Below are 27,070 nucleotides of genomic sequence, written 5' to 3'. Positions count from 1 at the left end.
ACAATAAAGAGAGCGATAGGAATAAGTATTATTTATCCCTTGAAATAATTTAAATGTACTTTCCCTTCAGTAAGGTTTTAATAATATATATCTTATCTTAAATATATTATATTATATTTCCTTATAAATATAGATTCTTATTTTATGATATAGATTAAATACTAACTTATTGATAAAGTGTTAATATTATATAGATAATATACGAAATAGAAGGATATTTATAGCCCCTCTTTAAAGGGAATAGCCGGCGATACTTTAGATCTTTTTAAAATATTCGATTAAATAAAGAAGTTTTAGAATAATAATTCTAAACCTTTAGATAAATTTAGGTTCGATTTCCTTAACCAAATTTATTCTTTCTTTTATAAAGTAAATAAAGCTATACTATATTTAGGTTATACTTTTAAGCGCGCTTATATTACTTATTAGAGTACTTATATAATTAATTAATTAGATTAACATATTTATAAGTTATATATATTTTATTTTAGTCTTATTAATAAATTTATAAAAAAAAGAAAGGACTTAATTTCGAAAATTTATTTATTAGTAATTTATACCTCTTTCTTTAACTACGTTTTATTATATCTTTAATAGATTAATAACAGTAAAAGGCGGAGTAATCTTTTTATTTATAGACTTAGGCTAAGACTAATTTCCTTAAGGAGGTCCGCGAATATATAATAAATAATTATTAAGTAATTTATGATTAAGTGTTTTTTTAAGTATTATATAAAAGCTAAACACGATATACTTCAAAATAATTATTATCTGAATACTTCTTAATAATATTATAATTACTAAGGCGAATTTCCGTATTTTATAATAAGTTATCAAAAAGAGTTTTCCTTGATACTTAGTTATTTTATAAATTAAAGAAATTTTGTATATATCTTAAGCACAATTCTATATTTATATCTTACTAATAGTCCTTAAATTATTCTTTAAAGTTATTCTATAAGTAGTAAGGTAAGTTTTTATTATATGAATAAATAGTAAGAAGTTACATGGTTATTATTATATTTTTACTTTATAAAGTTTTATTTAAAGAAATTAAAATAACTTTTAGTCTTTTTATGAGCGCTTTTATGATTTTACTTTATTATAATTTTATTAACGCGTTTTATTTTTTTTTAAATCGCGCTAATATTATTAGATTAATATCTTTACTAAATCCTAGCTTTAAGCGGGCTTATATTAAGTCGACTCTAAATTATACTTAAGTTATTATTATATGTTATTTTTAGATATTAATATAAAATATAATATAATACTTATTTTTATATAAGTATTACGAACTGATTTACTAATTATAAATAAGTTAGTTTCTTAATTCTTTTTACTTTTTTAATATAAGTAAGATACTAATTAGTTTTATAAGTACCTAAGTTACTTTAAGTCTAAGGACAATTATATTTAAGTATATTTAACTTATCTTTTAGTTTTAACTCTTTATTAACTCGTTATAACTTCTTATTAATCTTACCAGGTATTTCTCTAAGCTTTAAGTTTTAGTAAGTTCTTAGAATAATTTTTAAGGCTACTTTTAATTTATTTATAAGATTCATAATATTATAAATATTTTATTTAAGTTATTAGAGTAATATTAAATTATTCATTAAATATCTAATATAGCTAAGCTTAATATAAGTTAAAAAGGAGTCGCTTTTATTCTTAGAATTTTTTATTAATAGTAATTATTTTAAGCCTTATAAGATCACTAATTACGCGTCTTAATTAACTACTTAATAATCTAAATATTTTATCCTCTTTAGTAACCTAATTAAATATTATTATTTATAAAAGAGATCGCGTATTTATTTTGAACTATAGTATTTAAAAGAAAATATCAATTTATAAATAACCTCTATAGCTATTTCTATAATAGTAGTTCTATAATGATAGCTGTATTGCTTAACCTAACTTTAGCTAAGATTTATAGAATTAAGTAATATCTTAGCGATTTCTTTATATTAATTACCTTTACTTTTTAAGCTTTTATTTTATTTTTTTAAGAATTATAATATAATTCAGTAGCTCTCTTTTATAGCTTCTAGATATTTTAAGAAAGTTCTAGAAATATTCTAAATAATTCCAAGTTTATTTTTAATAAATAATAAATTAATTTATCTATAGTTTTTTTTTCTTAGTATATTTAATAATAAGTTCTAATATATTTATAGATTCCTTTAAGACTTATTAATTATTTCTAATACCTAATTAGTTTATTTAGTTAGATAATATGAGACTTTTTTTAAATTATTAATTATCTTAGATCTTTTTAACATTTTATTTATTATCTCCTTATAGCTTTAATATAAGTATGAATTATCAATTATTAATAACATGATTCTATCTCTATAAAAGCTAAATCAGGAATATATTATATAAGAGGATATATTGATTGGTAATATAAGATAGTATACTTAATTTCTAATATAGTTTGAAACTTAAATAGAGCTACCCGTGGGGTTTCATTCTGCACCTACCTCTCTATATGCTATCAAATTGTTTCTAGTTAGTGAGGCTTTGGTATTTTCGTTTTTCTGCCTTTTTTTCTCTGGCAGAAAAATAAAGTTTCTCTTAGCGCCGCGTCAGGCCTTTTCTGCTGACCGTCATGGCGTTAAAATGACGGTAAATGACGTTCATTTTGTCATTTTGAAGCGCGTCCCTAGTATATACTGGTCTGGTCTGCATCAGCTCCTCCAGTTACAACAATTGTTGCGTCTTCGTCCGTCGAAAAACCTGGACAGAACATGTCATGCTGTGTGTTGGTCACGACACGACGCATCATAGACTGATTCCCGCTATTCCAGTTTGCATTTTGTGTCTTGCCTCTGCCACCAGTAAAAATTCTGTAGCCCCAGGCGGACCAGGTAACGACCTCACCGAGTTTGCATCAACAGCACCAGAAACGGGAACCTGAGGAAAGTCGATAGTAGGGCCCCAGGCTCCCAAGGAGGCATCAGGAGGAATGAAGTCGCCTTCAAATATCTGGATATCTCCGATGGCGATTCAGTTTAGAGCCGGGCCTGAAAGTCTAACATATGAGGCCCTTTGTGGCTAAAATACAGATATCTTCTACCTTACATCCGGCCACCAGTTTCCACACGTAACCAAGTTCCAGGTCACATTATCAGCACTTAAAGAGACTTAGTGTTGTTCTATGAAGGAAAATTTATCATTCTATCTAAGCACCATGGCGAAGCCGCTCACGATCTAGTCCTATTATCCCAAATCAATAGTGATACTTTCTGTGGCTTAGCTACTAACCGGGCCTTATAATTTTTCGGTAAAAATTACCAGACCCCCCGAAGGAGGGTCCGCCACCCACTTTGTAGTTGCACCCATTTTGTAGATTTTTCCAGGATTCAATTCTAACCCCCACCCATTTCAGCCATATATATGAATCAATTTAATGCAATTTAAATATGAGATGAATTAAATATCTATTAAATTACATGAATTCAATAGCCATAACCCGCCCCCATTTCTTTTGCATGCGTCCATGCCTTCTGATCTGTGTGTTGACCTTAGCCCATTTCCGCTTCCGTTTGGAAATATCCTCAGCCTCAGTCCATTTAGATGCTTTATACTTCATGCTTCTTAATTCACTAGCATTAATAATGCCAGTAGCATATGCCCTTGCCCGGGTAGCATTATATCTGGCGCGGCGAGCAGCCGCGATAGCTGAAGTCGAATCTAATTCGAACTGTAATGTATGCACTAAAGCAGTATGCATTTCAGCACTTTTTACGATCTTTGCAAGTGCACTTCTGTAGCGGGAAGAATAGGCTTCACTCTCTTTAAACGCTAAGCTTAATTTTTGCACTTTCTCAGTGGTTTTCGGGGTGCTGAAGTCTGTATAGCCTGAGCTACTAGTTGATGGTGTCGATGGTCGTTGATAAGGGTTATAATCAACCAAATCCTCAGTAATTAACTTAGAATTAATAGGCCAAAGACCTGTTTACCGAAAGCCGAGTTTGATAGTGCGTAGCCGAAATGTTTTTTCCCGTATTGAGGTGATCGTATAAAGGAACTCTTCCTTAGTGAATTTCTGACATCCGGTCATTGTTGCGGACTTAATAGCCTCACTATGCCAATATTTATAAGCACTGAAAACACCGACATCGAGAGGCTGTAAGAAGTGGCTTAAAGGCGGCAATAAGAAGAAAATAATATTATTATTCTTATCACAAATTTCACTAAATTGCCGGGTAAAATGTGATCTAAACCGGTCGTATAAAACTAGTCGCTTAACACCCTGAGTTCGACGGACTGTCCACTTATAGAATCTTTGGATCTATTAATATACTAAGACATCGGTCATATATCCAGAAACGGATATAGCGAGGTGTTTATCAGTTTAAATAGCCTTAATGATCGTAGCATTATCTATTTACCACTTGAAATATTAAGTGGTGGACATATAGAACCGTCCGCCGAGACTACTTCTATTACTATAACGGATTCACGATTTGTGACAGAACTATTAGAGATTTTACGCTTTAGTTCTCGAGTAATAATCTATTGATCTTTACTAACACTAATCTTAAAGCCAGTCTTATCAAAGTTATAGATATCGCCGGGTAAAATGCTAATCTCCTCGACGATCCGAGTGTATTCTTCAAACCACTTTTCTACTACCCCTTTATCCATTACTCGGCTTCGTTCGATATCGAGGGCTCGTCGGCGACGTTGATAATATTAAGGATTGCATTTTAAGAACCGATGAGTCTAATGGTCGCCGACCTTAGGGGGTGGAATTGCGGGATCGGTATACGCTTCTTCGAGAATTGAATTCGCGGCGACAGTGATTTGTGACTGATTTATTACAGCGCCCGCTTTATCGAAGTAATCAATGAATTAGCATAAAGTAGATTCTTGTGCAAAACTAAGCTTCCGACTATTAGGTTGGCGTTGAAATAGGGATTTTCCACCGTTCCATCGATACCGAAGCCGGCCCTCAGGTACGTTAAATTCACGCGCAGTTTTCGCGATATTAGGCTTAGATTGCTGGGATAAAGAATCTATTGCTTTAGCAACCTGAATCTCAATTTTAGCGTTATCTTTAGGCATGGTGATGGAGAAATTAATGGTTGAATGTGTGAGGTTGAATCCTAGAAAATTCTACAAAATGGGTGCAACTACAAAGTGAGTCGCGGACCCTCCTTCGGAGGGTCTGGTAATTTTTACCGAAAATTTGTAAGGCCCGGTTAGTGCTCTTCCAATAGGTGTTATTATTGGCATCGAAGGCTTAGTCAAATTCATAGTTATCCGTAGTGGTAGAACAGACAGCGGTCCAGCCATCGCATTTGATCTCGTGGTCCTAGGGCAAAGCCTGTGAGAGCGCCGGAACCTAGACGCCGTTTACGCTTTTAGTATCGGTGTTGTTCCCTCTCTATAAAGCTACTCGAGCTCTGATATGTCCTGGGCCCGAACGGTTCCCAGGAGAGCCACTATCGCATGCCAATTAAGCTTCATATCATGTTGCACGCGTCTTGAATGCGGACGACAGACAGGAGGGGGGGTTTAAGGAGGCGGGTTCGAGCCAAGGGGTCTGGGTCTGCACGAAGTAACATCGTCTGTCTTTAAACCCATCATCCTCTGCAGGATTCCAACCTCGACAGGACTTCGATGCCAATACAGTAAGCATTGTTCGGGTTACGGGCCGAGCATAACAAACTATGCAAGGGCTGCAACTGGAGCCCCTTTACCGTAGAACTCGGAATGTCGATATGCGAACCGGACGCTCGGTGCAGATCTAGGATACAGAATGTACCTGGGGGATATGATCTCCATTTTGTCATTGACTGATTGGATGAACACGTGAAGCAGGTAGCACAAGAAAATAATGTTTTCATTGCTCCCAATGCAGAATGCTTGCCTCAGGCACTCAAGGAAATGGTTCATGAAACGAAAATGCATCAAAAGAAAATGTATCTCAATGAAATATCTGGGCTAGTATATTTGAAATGTAAGTTTTCTTGCACCAATCCCTTGGAGGCAAGAGGAAATCATATCAGAAAATGAGAAAATGAAGTAGTCCGTTCAGAGTGAGTAGGTGAACAAGCAAGAGGCATTAACATAACGTTTTCGGATGGCGTATTGGTCAAGACAAAGAATGTGCTCCACCACATTACTTAAGGTGTGCGGCCCGAGGCGAATTCTGGTGCACGTCCGGCATACGGTGTCCGGCAGTGGAGGAATAATGTAGTGGGTCCTAATAGTACTATTCATTCAAGGTTAACTTTGCGGGCCTGAAGTTAAATTCCATGTACGCCCGAATTACCATATTATAGGCCAAGGCTTCTGGATTTAGCCCCAGGACACATTTTCAAACGCAAGTCTTATTATCGGCGTTTATATATATAATTTTTTTGATAAAAAATCATTCATCTTCATAGGAAGATAAGTTTGTTAGCGGTTGTTTCCGGAACTGTCGGAAATGTCAGAAATTGCCCTCTCCTCAGTCGGCGACTTTCTTGAGGCACATGTCCCCATCACAGATTCGGTTTGCAAGAGCATAGAGTCCATTCAATTGTTTCATGATCAAAGTATCCGTCATAGGAATGGGGAGAATTTTCTTCAGTGAAAATCGGTGTCGAAGAATTCTACGTTATCGAGAAAGGCTACCTTACCATGGAGGCATTCAAACGTCTTTCTACTCCTTGATTTTTGCTGATCCTCCCCCAGACCGAGAAATCCTTGCGAATCAATGGCAGCTCGATCTGAACTGGATGCCCGCATTCGTCAATCAGGTCGCAAAGGGAATCATTTACATAAATATGCTTTCCACGTCCGGCGGCAGTCATGAAGCCACAAAAGACATCAACGGTCAATTCGTCATGATGGCTCCAAATGGACCAAGTACAAGCCATATGGTAGATTGACAACGCACTTGGAAAAATTTATCGACACATCTCTGTCAAAAGCTTAAGATCCTTAATGATGCAATGAGTCTCATGGCGTAGCATCCAATTTCTACACTCTGGATGTCTGGAGGTCTATAGACTCCACAGTCATGTACAAGGTCATTCCATGGGAATTATGCTGGGATCACCCGGCTTGATAGTTGACCGGGCCATCACTTTGCAGATTTGTTGCATTTTCTTTTCCAATTGGCTGCCGGCTAGAAGGGAAAGAGTTTTCGAGGCGTACACGACTAGTATTGATTGTCGACTATTCATTCCGCAAGCAAAAGTAATGTAACAGCTGAGGGTATAATGGATTTACCCCAACTGTTGCATTTTTCCAACCGAAATAACGATATACTATATTTTCACTTCCCTAGTGTCATTACGCTGTGCAAGGGTATCCTGAACGCCGGTTGCAGAGTTTACTCCGCAGAATAGTAAGCTATAAAGTGTCACTCTTAAGACAGTTACGAACAATTTTTATTTGATATCACTACGCTTGCTGTTCAAAACCATCAACTATCAAGAAATCACCACGAGCAAGAAACATGGGTTCCACATCTGAATTTGATTTCGATAACATCCAGGGCGATATCTGGTCAGATTTGCCTGAACACCACCAAGAAGATTTGTACTAACTTTGATTTAGGCCTGGCTTGTCGAAACGATACCAGCAATTCTTCTTTTTCAGTATTGAAGATCCTGCTGCTTTCAAAGCTGTACTGAAAACCCTGGCCGATGAAGTTATCACTTCTGCCCATGATGCCATGCGCGACCGGGCTCATATCCACAAGGTCAAAGCAACGGAATCCAAAGCACCGGAATCTAATTTCGCGGAATCCATTGGAGCTGGCATAGTCGGTTTGGCTGCCCTGCCGCTCACTGTGCCTCTTAACTTCTTCAGTAATCTTCTGGAGCCTCATGAAATCCCGAGGTCTAAAGGATCCAACGATGTCAGAATAACCGGTGTCAATATGTCTTTCACCGCCAAGGGAATGACCAAGGTAAGTTGACATATTTGCCCTTGAAGCTTTCAGATTATATCTAATTGCTCTGTACTCTTTAGTTGAGCAAGGAAAAGTTCGAAGATGACCCATTTCTCAAGGGCATGTACAAGGACATGGTGGCTGAAGGTAGAGACCAAGACGGAGACTGGATGCCTGAATTCAAGAATGGCTCCATCGATGGAGTAGTGCTGATTTGTGGTACCGAATACGAGGTGAAGGAGAAAACACGAGAGCTAGCTCGGAAGTATTTCTGCCGCAGCCACGGCGTTCGTCCTATCTTGACATTGGATGGCAATGAAAGACCCGGAAACCAGAGAGGACATGAGCAGTACGTTTCTAGAGGCCGGTGCCGGGGATTTCTCAGCTAACACATTTCAGCTTTGGGTATTTGGATGGCATCTCACAACCACTAATCAGGGGCCTTGATGACAACGCCGCGAATGAACGTGGGGCTCGCAAAAACTTGACTAATCCCGGGTAAATCGAAAAGCACTTCAAGAAACATTGGATGAGAATGCTTACATATCACAGGGTTATTTTGTTCGGATACGACGGTGAGGTGAGACAGGGAGTACCGTCAGCGCAGCCTACTTGGGCCAAGGACGGCAGTTTTCTGGTGTTTCGCAAAATCAGGCAATTCGTGCCTGAGTGGAATCGGTATGTTATTGCCTCTCTTTTGACATTCAAAGCCATCATCTGACTGACCTAAATTTAGTTTCTTGAAAGACGAGGCCACAAGACTGCACTTCACCCCAGAGCAGTTTGGGGCTCGGCTTATGGGACGCTGGAAAAGCGGTAAGCTGCAAGCCGTAGCAATCCTCATGCACATATCAAGTACTAAAGAAAAGTCTAGGAGCACCCGTTCAGTTGAACCCTGTAAGGGACGACCCGGACATGGCGACATGGAACGATTTTGACTATCCTGAGAATGACCATACCAACTGCCCATTTGCATCTCACATGCGGAAGACCAAACCCCGATCTGGGATGCAAAACTTCGATGTGTTCGATATCATGCGCCGTGGTATTCCTTATGGACCAGAGCTTGATTGGACCGAGACGGAGAAGACCTGGAGAGACCGTGGTCTTATGTTCCTATGCTATCAAACCAGTCTAACACTTGGCTTCCAATTCATCAGGAAAAGTAAGTCATGCCTCGCGTCCAGATCAACAATTACACCACTGACCTTTAATCTCTCAGAATGGATCGATGTCGATGATTTCCCGGAAAAAAAGGCTGAGTTCACTGGCGGTAGACTTGCGGGACAAGATGCCGTTGTTGGCCAGTCAGTCAAGAGTGACATCAAAGGTCATCACAAAAATTCGCAATTAGCCATCGTGGATGGTCAGGGCCAGCACAACCAGGTCACTTTCACGCCGTTCATTCAATCCAATGGCGGTGAATACTTCTTCACCCCATCTCTAAAACTTTTGCGTGACCTTGCCGTGGCTCCAGCTGTTTAGCGGAAGTTCTCATGGTATTCATGGATGATAGATGATTATGCAATCACAGGTGGTGGGAGTATTGGAAAGAGCAGAAGCTATATAACTTGTTTTGGAAGACCGTTTCAAGACTCATTGATTCGGTGGTGGTAGTCATTCAATTGTATTCCACAAACTAGTCTTCAATATTGCCTGAGTTGAATCATTGTTATTTCTTCCGAATTATCGATTCAAAAGTCGCCATTTAACCCTTGATATAGTACTTGCTTCCGTCTGATTTCTATTCAATGCCGTGCTTCTGCCGGTGCTTGTATGCTAAAAAAGCCACAGAGAAGGCAAGATAGCTACGTGGGGAGCTCCAAGGTGGAGCGAGTGAGTTTAAAACTTCTATGCTATATGGAGGGGGAAAGGAACAAAAACAGGTGAGATGCCAAGCAGGTAGCCCAACTTTCTTTTTTTGACTGTTAGTGATCGTTAACTTCTCCCCACCTGGGCATGAATATTTACTGAAACTCCAAATGGCAAGAACAAAGAATGATGTCTGAATTCAGGTCACCTAGTTATCAAGCTGGTCACATTGAGCTTAGTGAGAGCCGAGCCCAAAGGGCAAGAAAATAGTCGGACCAAACAACAGAGGCACTAAAGGTTGGATGAAAAAGAGTCGCACACAGGGCACACTCGGATTACAGGCCTGAGATATCAGGCAGGAAATGTTCTTAGAAGACCAAGAATAGCCACCCACCCAACTGAATGCCTCGGTGTCTGACAGTACCGGCGAGCAAGGGCACAAATCTAAGCATCATCAGGCATTAGATAAACGAAATGCTTGTTGGCCTTAGCAGATTACACATCACCAACATGATTGTATATTTTGAACCCCCAGAGGATCAATGAAGAAGAGATATAGTCACAGATCTAGAGGTGCACTACAACCTTGTGCTATTTTGTTTCAACGGGCGGACACATACACTCTATCCATGAAAACTGCCGAAAGCGCTACAATATTCAGATCTAGTGTGATGAAGTATGCTTCATTGAAGAAACCCTTATCTGGCTACCATCATGGTTGAAATGGTTGAGAGTAAGATGAGATAATTTAGACAAGCTCTAAATTATGGCTTCAGTTGCCACAGTCTTTTAGACTCGCCATGATACACAATCTCTCCCCGAGTGATTGGCCTTACTTTTCAGCCATCGGTGAGGATAATACTTGTACATACCCAACCAAAGTGGCTTCGCTACCACTGCAAGCGCACAATATTGTACTATTCAAATCTTGTGATTCATTAAGTTCCGTTTATCTTAGGTCTGGATGGACAAAGATCTTTTCCGCTGGCTTCACTTTTAGTGTCATTTAGATAGTTGTACATAATTCGGACAATTGCTTATTAATTATTGACGTGTAATTTGACCTGCATATATCAGAAATATTGAATCAAAGACCCACCTAGATTCAGAGCAAAATTCTAGCCCTGGGATCGTGAAAAAGCGTGCTAGGAGCGCCACGGGTCCCAGGACCGATTAAGATGAACTAAATCAAGTTTACTGTAGATGGGATAAGGGTTCACGGGTCTGGGACAAGTGTTATCTTTATATAATTCCTTTATTATGTTTCATAGTAAGATAAATATTATAAAGTCTGTTATTAGTAGATATTCTAACTAATTATCTTAATTATATTTGACATAAGGATATATATAGTCTCTATATTATATATTAGTGAATAATCTTACTTCATTTATTAGTATATAAGTAATAAGCTATCCATAGCTTTCTTGGGATACTAAGAATTCGATGAAACTTAGTCTCTAAAATAAACTAACTACCTTAGCCCGAAACAATTAAAGACGGGATACTAAAGATATAAATTATATTATTAATAAATGAACGTATTATCTTCTTTATATTAGTATTTTCAAGATAAACAATAGTCTTCTCAATAAATAATTTACAATAAAGAATACTTTATTATATTTATATTAATCCTTTAAGAATAATTAGAATCCTACTATAATATACTCTTATAATCTTTTTTAAGATTTCTAAAGAGTAAAAAAGTCTAAGGGTTCGATCTCTTTAGGCCTTTATTTATTTATATATTAAGTAGTTATCGATATATCTCTTTATATTAGTAACTTAGCTAAGCTAATAGTATCTTACTAAGACTAACTTCTCTAGCTTTTTAATATTAGGATAAATAATGAATAGTTATTAACATAGCTTATCTAATACATAAGCTCGGAGGTCTTTATAATCGGGTATTTCTAAATTACTATTATACAGTAGAAGTTTAAACAAATAGTCTCTTATATATATCACTATTTTAGATTATTTCTTAATATTCTTTGAGTTCTAAGCTAGTTTTATTAGTATATTTATATACTTTATGATTAAATCCATAATTTATAATAATATCATCTAAATCAATATTAATAAGGATTTAAAATAACTTATTAAGAGTAATATAAACTATTAACTAATATCTTAATAAGGTATATCTTTTTAAGAAAATATATTTATTATTATATTTTTCTTACTTAGTTAATATTTAATTATAAACCTATTATTATTAATTTTATTATTAAGAAGTTATAAAGTATTTTAATAATTAGTAATCTATTAAAATTTTAAAACCCTCGGGTCTATATAATCTTTTGAATTTAGGTCTTTACTCTTGTAAGATATAAATAATTATTGATAATTCTTTATCTTAAATTTTATAATTTAGCTTTATTACTTATATTTTTTTGAAAAAAAGGCTACCGGATATTAGAAGTTATTTTCTTTATAATATTATATAAGTATTACTCTTACTACTTTATCTAAGTACTAGTTTCTACTTAGATAAGTCGCGTTAGATTATAATATTAATATTATAAAGAGTTAATATTTTAATTACTAAGAGGTTATTTTATATCACTTAGCCTATAAAAAAAGGATGTTATACTAAATTAAATAATAAAGGGTTTAGTAAGCTTATTATACCTTTAAATAAATTAGTTATAAAAGTTATAAAATCTTAAAAATGACTAAATACCCTTTACTATAGTTAAGACGTTCTATTCTTAAATTACTTTAATCTTCTCTAAGTTTATTAGATAAAAAATTTATACTTCTTCAATATTACTTATAGTCTTTCTTACTTCTTAAAGTCGTTTTAGAACTTCTCGGATATAATAAATCTACTCTTAAATTATAGTATTATAAATAAAGATATTATTTATAAACTTTTAAAATATTATAAGTCCGTTAATTAACCTAAAAGATATTGTTTTATATTAAAGGATTTATATTAGGTTTAAAAGATGATAAGATCTTGAGCTTCAAATATTAAGCGAATCTAATAAAAACCTTACTAAATATCTAATTTAATAAAGAACTTTATTTTATTTAATTATTATAATATCTTATTAATTAATGAGAATAAGTAATAATCTTTCTTTATAAGTAAATTTAATTTCTAATAATCTATCTAAAAATATAATCTATTATTTAGTTTCTTAATTATTAAGACTAATAATATAAATAATATGAAATTACTATAATAAACCCTTTATTAAGGTTTCTTATAGTATATTTCTTGATTTATTATAATTCGTTAAGTAGAAGTTTATATACTAAATAATATCTCAACCATACTTTTACTTTAAGTATAATATTATAATTAATACCTTTTTAAATATAAAGGTACTTTATTTAATTTCCTTTTTAAGAAAACTTTCATTAAGTCTTAATATTTTATTAATGATATTATTTAGATATTATTTATCTTTAGATTCAATATCAATAATAAGAATTCAATATAAGGATATAATTAATTTTAACAAGCGATATAAAAATATTTTAATACGTTTATTATAAAGTAGTCTTACTTATAATCTTTAAATAATTATAAGACTAATAATATTAATATCTATTAAATAGTTGATCTTAAATAATTATAATAATGATAAGTTATTATAAATTAAGTTTATTTTTTTAAATTTTATACTGTATTATTAACTATCTTCATACTTTCTTTATAAAGGATTGATATAAAAATTAGTATTTTATTTAAATAACTTATTTTATTTAAATAACTTATTTTATTTAAATAACTTATTTTATTTAAATAACTTATTTTATTTAAATAACTTATTTTATTTAAATAACTTATTTTATTTAAATAACTTATCTTATTAAAATAAGCTTTTTCACTATAGTAATTAAATCAAGAACGGAAACTTAATTATATACTTCTTTAAATAAAGTTAATTTATATAACTAAATTATTTAATAATAATAATGATTAAGTAAAATATTATATTATGTAAGTTATATTTATCGAAATTTTAGATTATATTTCTTAATATTTATTATTAAGATTGGTATTTATTAATAGATATATCTTTTAATATATATTAAAAGGATAACTTTATAAATAATAAGTTTAGTAAGCTTATTATTAAATCTATTTATTAAGTATTACTTTCTAACCTCTAGACTTATAAATCTTATTATTAATATAATAAAGCTATTAAAGCTATATGAATAAAAATTAAATTATTCACTTTGATATTATATAATATTAAAATAAAAAGGAATATTTATTAATTATAAGCTTTATATTAGATACTAAATTATTGTAAGTTATATAATCTTACTTTTAATAATTAAAGTAATATCTTTTTTTTATTAATATTTATCTTTTAGCAAATAATAATAAATAAATCTTAGGTTATTTTTCTTAATTTAAGTTATAAAGGTTAAACTTATAATTATAAAATAAGCTAATATAGGTGTAGATAAATTTATTAAAAGATATTATATTCTAATTCTTTTAAAGTATTAGTAAGGTTTATAATAAATATAGAAATACAAGATAAAGATTTTATTCATAACCTTCGATTAAAATATATACTTTATTAAAAAATTAGTAAAGTTCTTTATTAGTTTTATTTCTAATTTATAAAATTAAGTATATACTTCTACCTTCTTATTTAGGTCAATAAATATTATTTTTAAGTATATAACTATATCTTTCCTTTATAATAGCTTTAGATATAAATCATATAATAGATTAGATTAGGATAATAATCTATATTGATAAATAGCTTTTATTAGATCATCATTTATTAGGTTTTAAAGCGAACTTTTTTATTATTATTTAGTATAAGAGTATCAGATATCTTAGTCGTTTTCTAAATATAAGAAGTTATAGTTATAATCTTTATAATCAGTATACTATATTAATAGTTTCTTAATTATAATAACTTATATATTATCTTATTTTTAATATGTATTATTATCTTTTTTTATTTTTTGTGATTATTAACTAACTAAGTAATCGCTCTTTTACGTTTTTTAATAACTTACTCTTAGAGTATAATACTTTCCTTAAACTCTTTACTAATAATACTCTCTTCAGCTTCTATCTTATTAAATCTGTTTTAAGCTTTCTATATTTTTTAATTTATATTTTAAAGCGCTATTGTATATTTTATTAACTAAAGGTATTATATACTATTAATAAATTTTGATATAAATAAATATTAATACTTTAGCTTCGTTCTTATATTAATAATTAGTTAAAGGAAAGGAGGATAAGTAAACTTAGACTATATATAGTTATTTCTTTCTTTATTATTAATACTAATAAGTCTTATTTACTAATTATAAGTTATATAAGGAGTCTTCTTTAAATTAGCTATTCTTACTTTTAATTGATAAGGTTTATTGATCTTTCGGTTCGGTTCGGAGGTCTTAGCTCTATAATACTAAAGAATAGAAAGTAAGGATAAGTAAGACTAAAACTAATTATGATAATAGCTTATATAGTCATATTACTTAGTAGGGTATTTTAGTGATATTTAGTATTGTTTTTTAAGCTAAGTCTTAATAGAAAAGAGTTTATTTAACTAAAATACTAAATGTAGGGAAAGAAAGAAAGAAAGAGAAGGAAGAAGTAACGCGCTAAAATAATTAAGGTAGTGATGCCTAAGATATCTAATCAAATGGTTTAAATCACGTTCTACGGAGGGCAGTAGGACACGGCAGAACCGGTTCCGGATCTATGATCGTGAATTCTTCGTGATAATTAGAATCTACTAAATTTTTAAAAATAATAACTCAAATAACCGTACCTAGATCTCTTAGTCTTATAAAAATATAATACTTAATACTAAGATTTACATTTCTATCTAACATTCTATTTTAGAAGTCCCATTGTTTCATATTTTTATTATTTAGAGTAATATGATTGTCAATAATATGGACATTTGTTTATTTGGTTATTTTATCTCATTATTTGCTTGTCATTTTAAAAATTAATCTTATAAATAATTTATCATAAATATGTATATATCAATACAAAAAGCTTGATTTTTCTGCATTTTTAATTTAATGTTCTCCTGTAATTTTGGTAGGTTTGAATTTATCGTCATTATAAATATTAAATGGGTTTAAAAGTTCTGATGTTTATTTTGATCGATTGATATAGATATTTATCTTTAAAGACAATCTTATTTCCCAGAAAGGTAGAGACTAGGCCTGTTTCTTTGATATCATCTTAGCCCATAATCTTTCTATTAAATCCTTCATATAGTTGATATCTACATAGATGGCTAAAGCATTATTAGCATAACATATTAAAACGCACTGCCATTTTAAGTTTAGATACCTGCCTTCGTCGTATAGTGATACCCTAAGCCCGAATTTACACAGGGCTTTAGATAGAAATCTATTCTATAATCTAGGGCTTTGTTTTAGACCATGTATCGCTTTCTTGGAATAAAAGCATATATAAAAATCATTATATATTATATATTCTCATAATTAATATTATATATGTTTCTGCATCTATTCCGGCGTGTACAAATGCATTTTTAAAATCATATTACAAGGTTGTCCGCTCTCTATTAACTATCATAATTCATCGCATCTGCTATGTTTTCGCTCTATACGTAGTAAAGAAAGTTTCCAGAAAATCAATTGCTAATCTTTGGTTAAAACCCTAAATTACATATCTAGCTTTATCTCCGCAAATATTATTTTTAGCGGATTGATATAGAAACAACCCTTTGGATCAGACCACACCCCCTTGCCTGGCAATCCAGTCACTGAGATTACCGCCTTTCATAAGGTCTGACCGCTTTCCTGACCGCTTTCTTGTCATCGCTGATCATCTCTATGAAAATGCACCACACCTAAGGGTACCGGTTCTCTTTCACCGTGTAAATCCCTAACAAAGGCGGGAAAAGCGGGGAAGGAATAGGACCAGTGAAGGTCCTTTCCGGGTTCTGTCTGGTTCCCTACCCTGTACCGACGGTCTTACTAATTAATATTCCTCAATGATGTGCAACACCCTACGCCTGGCAAAATCCCCTATTATTTTTAGAATGTCTCAAATGTCCCATCAGAGAAATTAATATATCCTTTTTTTGTGATACAACTACAACTACCTTCTAAGAGCAAATGCATATAGACTCCCACCTCAGTAGTTTAGCAGGGTCTGGCTAAAGACTGCACGCTCCTAGGAATGTTTTATCTATATTGCCTTCGCATGCTACATAGTAGGTTTTATTATAACTAGTGCATATAGAGCCAATAATCTAGATGCCTAATTGAGTTTATATGATCACGAATCATTAGTCAGTCATATAGGCTGTGAGAACGCAAAGGTCCCATCTCAACCGAGCTGCGCTGCAGGTAACGATAGTCTAGTCGTAAAATGAATACTAAAAACAGATACCCATCTCCTTATCCGAAAATGGGCAGGATATCTTGCAGCAGCCGACTAGCAGGCAAATGGGACATGACGCTTTACTTGCTCCCAGGAGCTTAACATCTGATATATCTTTTCCACGTTTCCAACTACTGATCACGGCTCCTGGGTCCCGAGAGAATAAGCCTTTCAGATGAAGTTACATTCCATGAATGAACCACGGCATGTATCGAAGGTCACTCTCATTACACACTAAGCTGTGCTCCTTTCATTTGGATTAGGTCTGCCAATATATAGACTTTATGGTGACATGGGATTGAGGGTCTACAGGTAGCTGAGCCTCGACCTCTCTCTCCCTCTTCCCTTTAGCAACCCCTTCGCATCTCCAGGTCTTTCAGATACCCATCATATATCCTAACCCTCTTAATTATCCTTTTAGAATTAAGTATTCAAAGAGTTGGGTCAAAATACCAGATTTAGTAAATGAAGAACACAGGAATGGAAATCACACAAAGAACCACTCTAACCTACTAAATTGATCTCATACTATTCTAAATTTTTATCAAAAGTAGTCTAGAATTCAGGTCAGACTGTCATTGAAATAGAGATCTGAAACTGATGTTAGTTCCCTCAAGTAAGTGCAAGTATTCGAGAAAAGTGATCTTTTCCTTCATGATTATACCGTCTAACAGAGGGAGGTAGACCTTCTGATCATTGTCAGGCTCATTTTGAGTTCGATCGGACATTTTGCATGACATCTTGATGCCGAGGGGATTTGTCAAGATAAATCCCAAGACTGCCCACAAATGCACCAACTTTGACTCTCATGTAAGCGAATGGCAAACACTAAAAGAGGAGTAGCTGTAAAACTGACGGAAGCAAGATCAATCAATGCTGTATGGTTACGAAAATTCGCGAACCCGAACCAGAGCACGGCTCACACTATTTCTAAATTCAAGTAGGGGGGACTTCCGACTTCACCTGATGCTCACAATGATTATCTTGCTTCTGCAACCCCATCTCCAACTATAATTTCGAACGTAAAGGCCTTACTTGATTGAAAGGAATACAGTACCAGCCCCGAAGAGTCTAGAGGGAAAGCCCAATTGATGATTCTCTAGTACCCTGAGCTAATCTGGCTGTGGGTTATATTCTATGCAGAGATTTGCGCTTAATTTTGGCAGAAATGGAAGAAAGGGGGTAGCGATGAATGTAAGATAGAGAGGTGAGAAGGAGGAAGGAAAGAGACGAGAGATACAATACATACCTACGGGTCTGTCTACGCGAATACATAATTATAACTAGTTAACTACGTTGTATGTACATACTAACAGTAGGGCTTCGGCATGTGTGGTTAGTCATCAACCCGGGAGCGGAGATAAACCTTTGCGATAACAGAGCCAAAGTGAGGAGGAAAAAAAAAAACCACTCTCACCACTTCTCATCAAATCCATTTCTAGTCACCATGGGTGTTCAGAAAAAGACACGCAAGTTTGCGCTGGCTAAGAGAGCCATTTCTATGCGTGATAATCGCCTGTATGCCATTGCATAATCCTTATCTACATAGGACCTACTAACCTAGACCATAGGAAGCAAAACCAAGACAAGGCAGAGGCGCAGAAAGCCAAAACCACAAAAGATGACCTTGTCAGAGAGGCGTAAGTGACTTGAATGAATCACACAATACTTATACTTACAGTACCTTCTAGTCCACAGGCTCCTTCGTCTATGTTCTTTCAATACAATACTGCCCTTGCGCCACCCTACTCAGTATTGGTGGACACCAATTTTATTTCCCACACGATTCAGCACAAATTGGAGGTGATTCCCACAATGATGGATTGTCTCTATGCGAAATGCATACCTATCGTGACCGATTGCGTACTGGCAGAACTCGAGAAGCTTGGGCCAAAATACCGGCTTGCTCTGCGTGTAGCCAAGGACCCCCGGTTTGAGAGAGTCAAATGTGACCACAAGGGAACATATGCCGATGATTGTCTGGTGGATCGTCTCATCAAACATCGTGTCTACATTGTGGCTACAAACGATCGTGATCTCAAAAGACGAATTCGGTATGTTGCTCATTCCAATCCCACTAATGATCTTCCATTTCTAATGCACACATCAGTAAGATTCCAGGTGCACCAATAATGAGTGTTGCTCGTGGAAAATACGTCATTGAGCGACTTCCCGATGCCCCAGAGAAATGAGCATTCGATCCTTTTGTTGCGAGCCTGATACAATACCCGCCATTTATATGTCTGATCTATAGGACTCAAAAATCGACATACAAGTTTATTCGTTTTCTTCTTCAGCTCTTTCCCAGAAGGTGTGAGACATCACAAGCATCCATTTACCCATGCAGACATACAAACCAATCGATCAGCTTCAGAAAAACGACGCAAATGATGCCAACTGACCCTCGAAATTGGAACGCAAGACCTACATCGAGTATTAAATGGGGACGCTGGTTTGTCCAGATGTGAGGTTTATACCCTGAATTGTTCCATGGAATGAAGTCCTGGAAAGCCACAATGATCAAGGCCATGAGAAAACCTTGCTTTTCTTCGGGACTGACACTTTCTACAATTTTTTTCTGATGCATACATAAGCCCTCATCATTTACGCCGAAGTTCGCTCAAAGTACGTCGTCCTACTGCTCGGTAGGAGGCAGAGCAGTGGGTTCCCTTCTTTTTTTTCGGCAGCAAGAACCTCATATTTGTCACATAAATGGCTAGCCATATGTTTTCAATAACTGAGAAATCATGTGTCGCAACACCCGAGTAGTGGTGAAACTTTGGATCAATTTTTGTCGCGACATCATTATGTGTAGTGGAGGTAATCCTAAAAGAAGTGACTCATATTCACCCAAATCTGTAGGAGTGGCGCTATGGAGGAGCTGTTGCAACATTCGTAGAGAGTACAAAACAGCCTGCACCTGAGCAAGAAGATGAATGTCTGTCCATTTGGTGCTCTGTTCCATATACCCACTGGCAAGGAAGCTTTCCAATTGCACACCACTTGGAATTGTGGTTGGGTTGGACGCCTCGCGATAGATTTCGGAAAGAGCGAACATGAACCAAAAGCTTTCAGCGGTTGAATCAAAGGTACTCCGCGCTAAATCGAGACGCTGGCGTAGAAGTTCCATTTCAGAAATTGTGGTCTCTGTTCCGCTAAGTGCTATCTGATCGGCCACGATTCTTCCACCTCTGCGAACAAATTCTTGCACAATCGTATATTGATCGTCAACAGGACGGGAGAGGTTGAGAACTGAGTAACCGAGACACCTGTATGCTCGGCCTTGTTTCCAGGCACACTGTCTAGTGGGGTCTTCATTTAAAACCCCAAGGTAGACGTGCGGTTGATCTCCCACACAGTAAATACCAGGGATTTCATACTGCCAGAACAACTCGGATATTCTTGGATCCATTGGTTCTGATAGCTTCTTTGCTCTCAATGCTAGGTCTTGGTCTGTGGTTTGATATTCCCGGAGAAAGTCATGATAATCAGACGAGAGCTCAGTGGCCTCGTTGGCCTTGGACCTACGGATGATTTCAGCAAACCGCAGGTGAGGGTCTTTGGTCAATTCGTAGCCAAATCGCTGAATGCTTGTGATACCCAATCGGCGCGCGAGGGAATCGGGACATATTCTCAGTCCCTGAATATCTGGCTTGATGGGATCCCAGACACGCGAGGGTGATTGAACCGAGCCCAAAAACAGCACCGCGCCAGATGGGCCAAGGTCATGAAGCAGAAGATCCGAATCATCTGTCAAGACCGCGCAGCCAGTCAGTTTTGACACACGAGCACATTCAACATCTGCCTCTCCTTGTACCATGACTGTGATATCCGCCCAGGGATAATCGATATCCTTGGAAAAGCAGCTGATATCGTTGTCAACCTCTTTTTGAATCGCTTCTTTATTCCATCTGTGCCGCAAATCTTCGTACACAGCAGAGACCATGAAGGGATTCTCAGGAAGACTTCTTCGTCCATGAGGCAAGCCTCGGCTGCACCAGACCTGTCCAGGCTCGGTTGGTATGGTATCGCGATATTTCGGTGTAGCGGGAAGGGATAGGTCTCGATGAGCTAGAACAAGTCGGCGCCGGGATCTTTCTATCCGGGACAAGCGTGTTGTTCGCTTGGAGACAGGTAAAGCCCCATCAAAGCATATTTTGTGTCTAGTCAAGATATCAGCATGCAGACAACATGTTGGGAAAACAAATCATAGGTTACATTTCAATACCCAGTCTGGTTAGCTGAAGAAGATAGCTACTTACTCCGCGACTGATTTCATCACACGAGGGTTGGTAGTCCAGAATATCACAGTTTGGGTCCATCCAGCCTAAAAGTCGACGATGAACGTGATATACTAGACTGGGCCCGTCAATGACCACGGCAAGCCCACTGTCATGGAGATACACATTTTCGGCATATGGAAGCAAATGCTTTGTCAAGTATGGAATGCCCATTGTGGGATGAAGTTTCTTTAGGATCTACGAATTCTTTTTCCACCTCCAACAAGGATTATGTAAGTATATATATATGTATAATGATATTTATTATGAACAGTATTGTTTCTCGTACTCGTACTCTTGAACCAAATCGTCGAAAGAATCAACATAGTATCTATTGCCACAAGGCATGAATATTTCTTTCATTGAGATACGATATGTTCTACTGGCCGAATCGTTGACCTGGTTCGAGGGGTTTATATGGACAAGCAACCCAATCACATCCCTATATAATCGAGGTTAGCAGCACACGAGAGATGACGAAGGAATATTCTTACCTGTTTGTAAATCTCCGTCCCCCACCACTTGAACCCATCTACCCAACCTGGATAGATGAAAGCGAAGAACACCACCACCACTGCAAACGCCAGTCCAGAATCCAGTGCGGCTGACAGTGTCATGGCGTATTTTTCCCACCAAGCGGTTCTTCTCCTTCGAATCACATAATTGAAGATGAAACAGACAAGAGCCCAAATGGAGAAGTTGAGCCCGGTAGCCGGGGGAATCCAACTCAGACTACCGAACAAAATGGGAAAGTTGACTAGACGCCAGAAGCTCTTCTTGCTGTGTCGCCCAAGGAGCCATGCTCCCAATGGCGCCACAGCCCCCACCAGAAATGCCCACACAAGTGGTCGATACAGTCCATCGGGACCAAAGAAGCGCTGTGGTCCGACAACACCCCAGAGAATGCTGCCGTTGAAATGAACTCGAGCGATGGGACAATTGAACCCGTTGATAGCCTCGGGGGTGCACAGACCCGGGATATAACTAAACATCCAGTTCAAGACTCCGATTTGAGTTAAGCTAGAAGCCAAGGTTGCCATCATCTGCACACCGAAAAGAATTCGCGGCGGAATCTTCATATAATGACCGAGTTTGAGATCGGATGAAAATTTGATACCTTGCGCCGAGCTGATATATGAGTAGGTCACAAAAATCATATTCGCCACAGGCCTACCTGGGAATACAATTCCACAGAGAAGTTGGCAAATCAGATATAGGCTGCTATGTTGGTTGGTGACAGCCATAATGATGCCCACTGGAATAAAAAACACGCTAGTGATGAGAAGAGCCAATATAAGGCCATACCATGGTAAGTGTGTTGGATAACTTTGAAGTAAAGTCAGTCAGCTTGGATAAAAGGCGATGAAACAAAAGGAAACATACTACTCAACGGTGAAAGTGGCAATAGCCAACATTGACACGAGCACAAGAAGATACCATGTGAGAGGGGCATCCTTATAGCGTCTCATCAAACGGCAATGGACGTCTTCTCCTCCCAGCGATATATTCTGGCTAGGATCATGCGAGTTATCTCTCGAGAAGTCATAATTTTGTCGACTTGTAACGGTCTCTCCCCGAAGGGGTTGATATGTCTCCATGGCTGGTACATCACGTCTTTCCTCAAATGCCTTTCTGGTCTGGTGCCAGATATCCTTTCCATACCAGCAAATTGTGTGGCTAACAAGTGATGTTAGAGCAGCAAACTGAACCCCATAAGACAAAACATAGGTGATTGGTAGATAAACCGGAGAGTAATCCTCATAGGCCTTTTGATCGAAAAAATACTCTTTGGTCAAGATTCGGCTGACGTTGTATGGTCGCCCAGTGTTGTCAAACACTGCCGTGGAAAGAATAGGCATATAGGCGGAGAAAAGAACATTTTTGTAGTCTGATATTATGTATCAGCATAAACAAGAGAGAGAAAGGTGCTGAATACTTACAAAGTATAGGGGCTGCAGCCCAGATCACAATCACCAGTCCCGTCACAATGTTGGCTGCGGCCCACCAAGGCGTAAGCAATGGAGAACCAATGTAGGCGATTTGAGCCCAATCAAATGTCAAAGGGAACATTCCAAGGCCCGAGGCAACACCGAACTGGGAATGGTCAGCTCAGATTTCACGGCAATCGACGACACAGCAAAAGTCTCACCAGGTTCGAAATCACAACATTGTTGGGTGCCAACCAAGTGACCACGTTGAAATAGCTCAGGGCAGGCATCAATAATCCTGGAACAAAGTACCAGAGGAAAGCGCCTCCCCATACAATGACAAAGAATTTATAACGGGAAACACTCCACCCATTTGCCTTTTTGTTGACGCTCTTGTGCATTGTCGAGAACATTGCGGTCGACATCAGGGTTCCCGGCCAGATCATGGCCGATGGCCGCACAAGGAATCTTCGAGTCAGACCTGCAAATGCATAACCCAGAACCTGTGTGGAGATAATGAGCAGAAGTTGGTAGATGATTGGAACATCTTGCTTATAGAATTTCTGTTGCTCAACAATGACCTAATGTTCAAAGATGTCAGAATAGCCACGTATGCTGGGGTACTAGTTACTAGCACTTACATCAGTTGCAAAGGCAAAGCCAAATGAAACATTGCTGCTAATGTAGACACAAGCATGTTCCTTTTCGTTCCAACGGCCTTGACCAAACCACAATCGCACTCGAGACACCAATGGAATTGGAGGCACATCAATCTCACCGGATAATACTTCTCGATGATGAAGAGTTCCATTCTCAAAGACTTCGAGAGGGTCATCTGTATGTTTGAAGATCACATCCCAAAACTTGCCCAGCGGATGAACCAGAACAAGAGCGATGATCGGGGTAATGGCAACGCTGGGATATCGCAGAGAGAAGAACAGGTTTGCGGCAGAGCCCGTCAAAGAGAAGAGCAATGACAGAATCCACATACGAGGAGCTAAAAAAAAGGGCATTAAAGATGGCCCAGACGCCAAAAGGTCCGAGGAAAGCTTACTGTTGATAGAAAGAGTTACGTCATCTGTCGCCGGGACGGAAGCTCGAACTTGAGCATATGGCGAATTGTCTGGAGGATCCTCATCGAAATCTTTTGGATTGTCATCATCAATGTCGAGGATATCCTCGTCGTCACTTGTCATGTATGGCGAAGACACCGGTGTCTCCTGCATGACTGGGTTGCCTGGTACCGCTAGTCCAGTGGCAAAAGAACATTTTGAGTCGGCTCCCATTCCTACATCGGACGTAGCGGACGACGGGCGACGTTTGTGTCTCTCTGCGTATATGCTGTTCCGCCGCCTGCCAAAAGAAAGCGACCGTCTCAGGCGGGATCTTGGGCCATTGCTCGAAGAGCCTGCGGCGCCATTTTCAAAGCTCGCGCGTTGTAATCTAGCTTCGCGAGGATTCTGGCTCCGTAGAGCATCTCCCAGTATATCATCTGGGTCTTCATCAGAGTCTTCATCTGGGTTTCCTAACGCTCCATATGTGGAAGCACCAAGGGCGGGCGACGACCGGAGAAGAGGGGCGCGCGACATGAAGGCCCGGAAACGCTGGACAACAGTCCCTTCGTTCATGTCCGGGTGATCGAGGTCTGGGTCACAATTTCCATTGTCGCTCGCACAGTCATCAGAATAGGAATCAGTATTCGATTCAGCGGGAAGCCACTTGCGCCTCGGGACCGAGGGGCAAGACAGCTTCCGCGTTCGCAGTGGAATATTGGTAGTCGTGATGGTGGGGGGTATGGTGAAATACAGGAAGTATTTCAGGTTTAGGGCGTACAGTAGCTCACAATTCTTGTCGATCTGAGGAATCAGAAGAGAGAAAATATAAAGCTAACGAGGACTAGAGTGTTCATAGTGGAGCCGCGTACTTGAATTACGTACGTTACATATGTCTATGTATTTTACGTCCAATATTGTAGGTTACTATACATAATACTAGGTACTAGTTGTTATATAGTTAATTACTGGTTAGTACTCACTATAGTTACACATATGTATATGTATGTATACAAGGACACCTCGTCTTCTTTCATCTTTCTTCTTAACCCTCATCTTTTGTTATATACATATGTATGGAGTGTATCTTGAAAAAAAGGGTATTAAAACAGTTCTACAACCTTGTCATCCTCGTTCACTGGGACTGGAGGCTCAGTCTGCTTCTCCTCTGGTTCTGGTTCCCCTTCACCCTCTTCGTCTCGCATCAAAACCTGGACCAACCGATCACATGCCTCTTGCACATTTTCATCCTCGGTATGTAAATGGGTTTCGCGAATCAAAGGATAGACCTTGACTCTTCGCATAAGATCCCGACCCTCCCGAGTGGTGGTCAGAAGACACAAGGTTTCAAGGTGCGTTGTGATGATGGTGTTGTCACTATCCCGCTGCTTGTCCGGGGGCAGCAGCTGAAGATCTGGTAGCATATCGGCGGTGTCCTCATCGGACAATTCCTCTGGACCCGCGAGTGGGAGCAATAGGTAAGGCAACAGGTTGGCTCCATCCTCGGCAAACAACATTGGATGCGCAGGAACCTCAAAGGCCACATTCTTGAGTGTGGATGCGACACCCTTCCTCCGAACATCACTGCGATGTTCGGTGAACACCGTCAGCTTGGTGATAGGGACCACGTCATCGTAGTCCTGGCGTTGAGTGAAATAAGCCCGGCCCTGCTCTGTTTGCGACAAATCCGCGAACAGATACGACAAGTAATCATAGTTGGCGTGTTTGTTGAGAGAACCATCGGCACCCTTGACGAAGCAATCCATAATCTGGTCGATGGCATTCTCCGAGGTGGACACGGATTTCGGGGCTTTACGCTTGATGGTAAAGAGACTCTGTAATTTTTCGGATTTGGCCAGATTGGCCAGGAGCATAGCCACCTCGTCGGCGTTGGGCTCCTCCTCGTTCTGTGTGGAAAGACGTTTGATCAGCTTCAGCCTTGACTTACATACCGCCCATATCAAATCATCACTCACAATCAATTTCGCAAGCAGATCCTCGATGAACTCATCTTGAGCGAGGAGTTTCAGCACTTCTTCGTCGCCAGATAGGTTGATCAACATGGTTAATGCATTTTTCGCAATATTCCATAGCCAATCATCAGCGCAATGTTCCTTCTAGTCACCAATTATAACATACAGTGTAATCGCGGACCAAAAGCTTCAAATCGCGGATGGGGAGTAATTGATGGCGCTTGAAGAGGTCTGGCTGAGCCGTGGAAAAGCCGACAAGATGTTCACAGGCTATAATCTAGTCAGATGTGTACCAGATGCTATCTTTGGGGGGGATGTACCGATCCCTCTGATTTGGGTATTGCCATGGTGGAGGAATTCCACCAACTATTGAAATTATTCTCAGCGTTTGGCTTCACATGCAAGCGTGAATATACACACCTCTTCAAGTTGAGTCGGCATTTTGTTTGTTTTTGAAGAAGTAAGAAGTTGGTATTTTCTGAGTGACTCTTCTTTCTCTCACTGTCTCTTCTTACTAAAGATTTTTTTTTTCTCAAGTGGGGGGAACTTTTCGACGTCATTGGAAACGGGGAGATTCTTTTTTATTAAGCACACATCTACTAGGTACTAGGTATACCTAATCATCTGTTATATATTAGATGAATATATGATGTTATTTCTATAGTCAATTGCAATTTTAAATCACTTAGTTCAACGTAAAAGCAATATCATTCCAAGTGAAAAAAAAAAAACAAAAATTTGAGAGAAGAA

At 37.4% G+C, this 27,070-nt stretch overlaps 4 protein-coding genes across 4 annotated transcripts; 2 read left to right on the top strand and 2 right to left on the bottom strand.

Moving 5' to 3' along the window:
* Positions 1–7,465: 7,465 nt before the first annotated feature.
* Positions 7,466–9,388, top strand: N7529_004408 (Dyp-type peroxidase; the record flags this gene model as incomplete). The annotated part of the gene is made up of 8 exons (XM_057239935.1): positions 7,466–7,515; positions 7,567–7,921; positions 7,984–8,252; positions 8,303–8,401; positions 8,456–8,581; positions 8,640–8,719; positions 8,778–9,068; positions 9,126–9,388. 8 exons carry the CDS (start codon positions 7,466–7,468, stop codon positions 9,386–9,388), a joined length of 1,533 nt encoding a protein of 510 aa, XP_057099230.1.
* Positions 9,389–18,534: 9,146 nt separating this feature from the next.
* Positions 18,535–19,279, top strand: N7529_004407 (rRNA-processing FCF1 family protein; the record flags this gene model as incomplete). The annotated part of the gene is made up of 4 exons (XM_057239934.1): positions 18,535–18,605; positions 18,659–18,727; positions 18,779–19,141; positions 19,198–19,279. 4 exons carry the CDS (start codon positions 18,535–18,537, stop codon positions 19,277–19,279), a joined length of 585 nt encoding a protein of 194 aa, XP_057099229.1.
* A 524-nt stretch (positions 19,280–19,803) lies between these two features.
* N7529_004406 (uncharacterized protein) lies at positions 19,804–21,541 on the bottom strand (the record flags this gene model as incomplete). The annotated part of the gene is made up of 2 exons (XM_057239933.1): positions 19,804–21,250; positions 21,306–21,541. 2 exons carry the CDS (start codon positions 21,539–21,541, stop codon positions 19,804–19,806), a joined length of 1,683 nt encoding a protein of 560 aa, XP_057099228.1.
* Positions 21,542–21,746: 205 nt separating this feature from the next.
* N7529_004405 (Oligopeptide transporter OPT superfamily) lies at positions 21,747–26,761 on the bottom strand (the record flags this gene model as incomplete). Its single annotated transcript, XM_057239932.1, has 12 exons — positions 21,747–21,809; positions 21,862–22,495; positions 22,751–23,255; positions 23,308–23,461; positions 23,517–23,876; positions 23,937–24,292; positions 24,350–25,181; positions 25,466–26,254; positions 26,300–26,464; positions 26,502–26,590; positions 26,641–26,686; positions 26,741–26,761. The coding sequence occupies 12 exons, from the start codon at positions 26,759–26,761 to the stop codon at positions 21,747–21,749; spliced, it is 4,014 nt and encodes a 1,337-aa protein (XP_057099227.1).
* Between the last annotated feature and the right edge of the window lie 309 nt (positions 26,762–27,070).

Source organism: Penicillium soppii (genome assembly GCF_028829465.1).
Source record: "Penicillium soppii strain IBT 18220 chromosome Unknown utg000004l, whole genome shotgun sequence".
In the NCBI taxonomy this organism is placed as follows: Eukaryota; Fungi; Ascomycota; class Eurotiomycetes; order Eurotiales; family Aspergillaceae; genus Penicillium; species Penicillium soppii.
The sequence above is the reverse complement of the archived record's forward strand: the minus strand, read 5'-3'. Positions and strand labels throughout refer to the sequence as shown.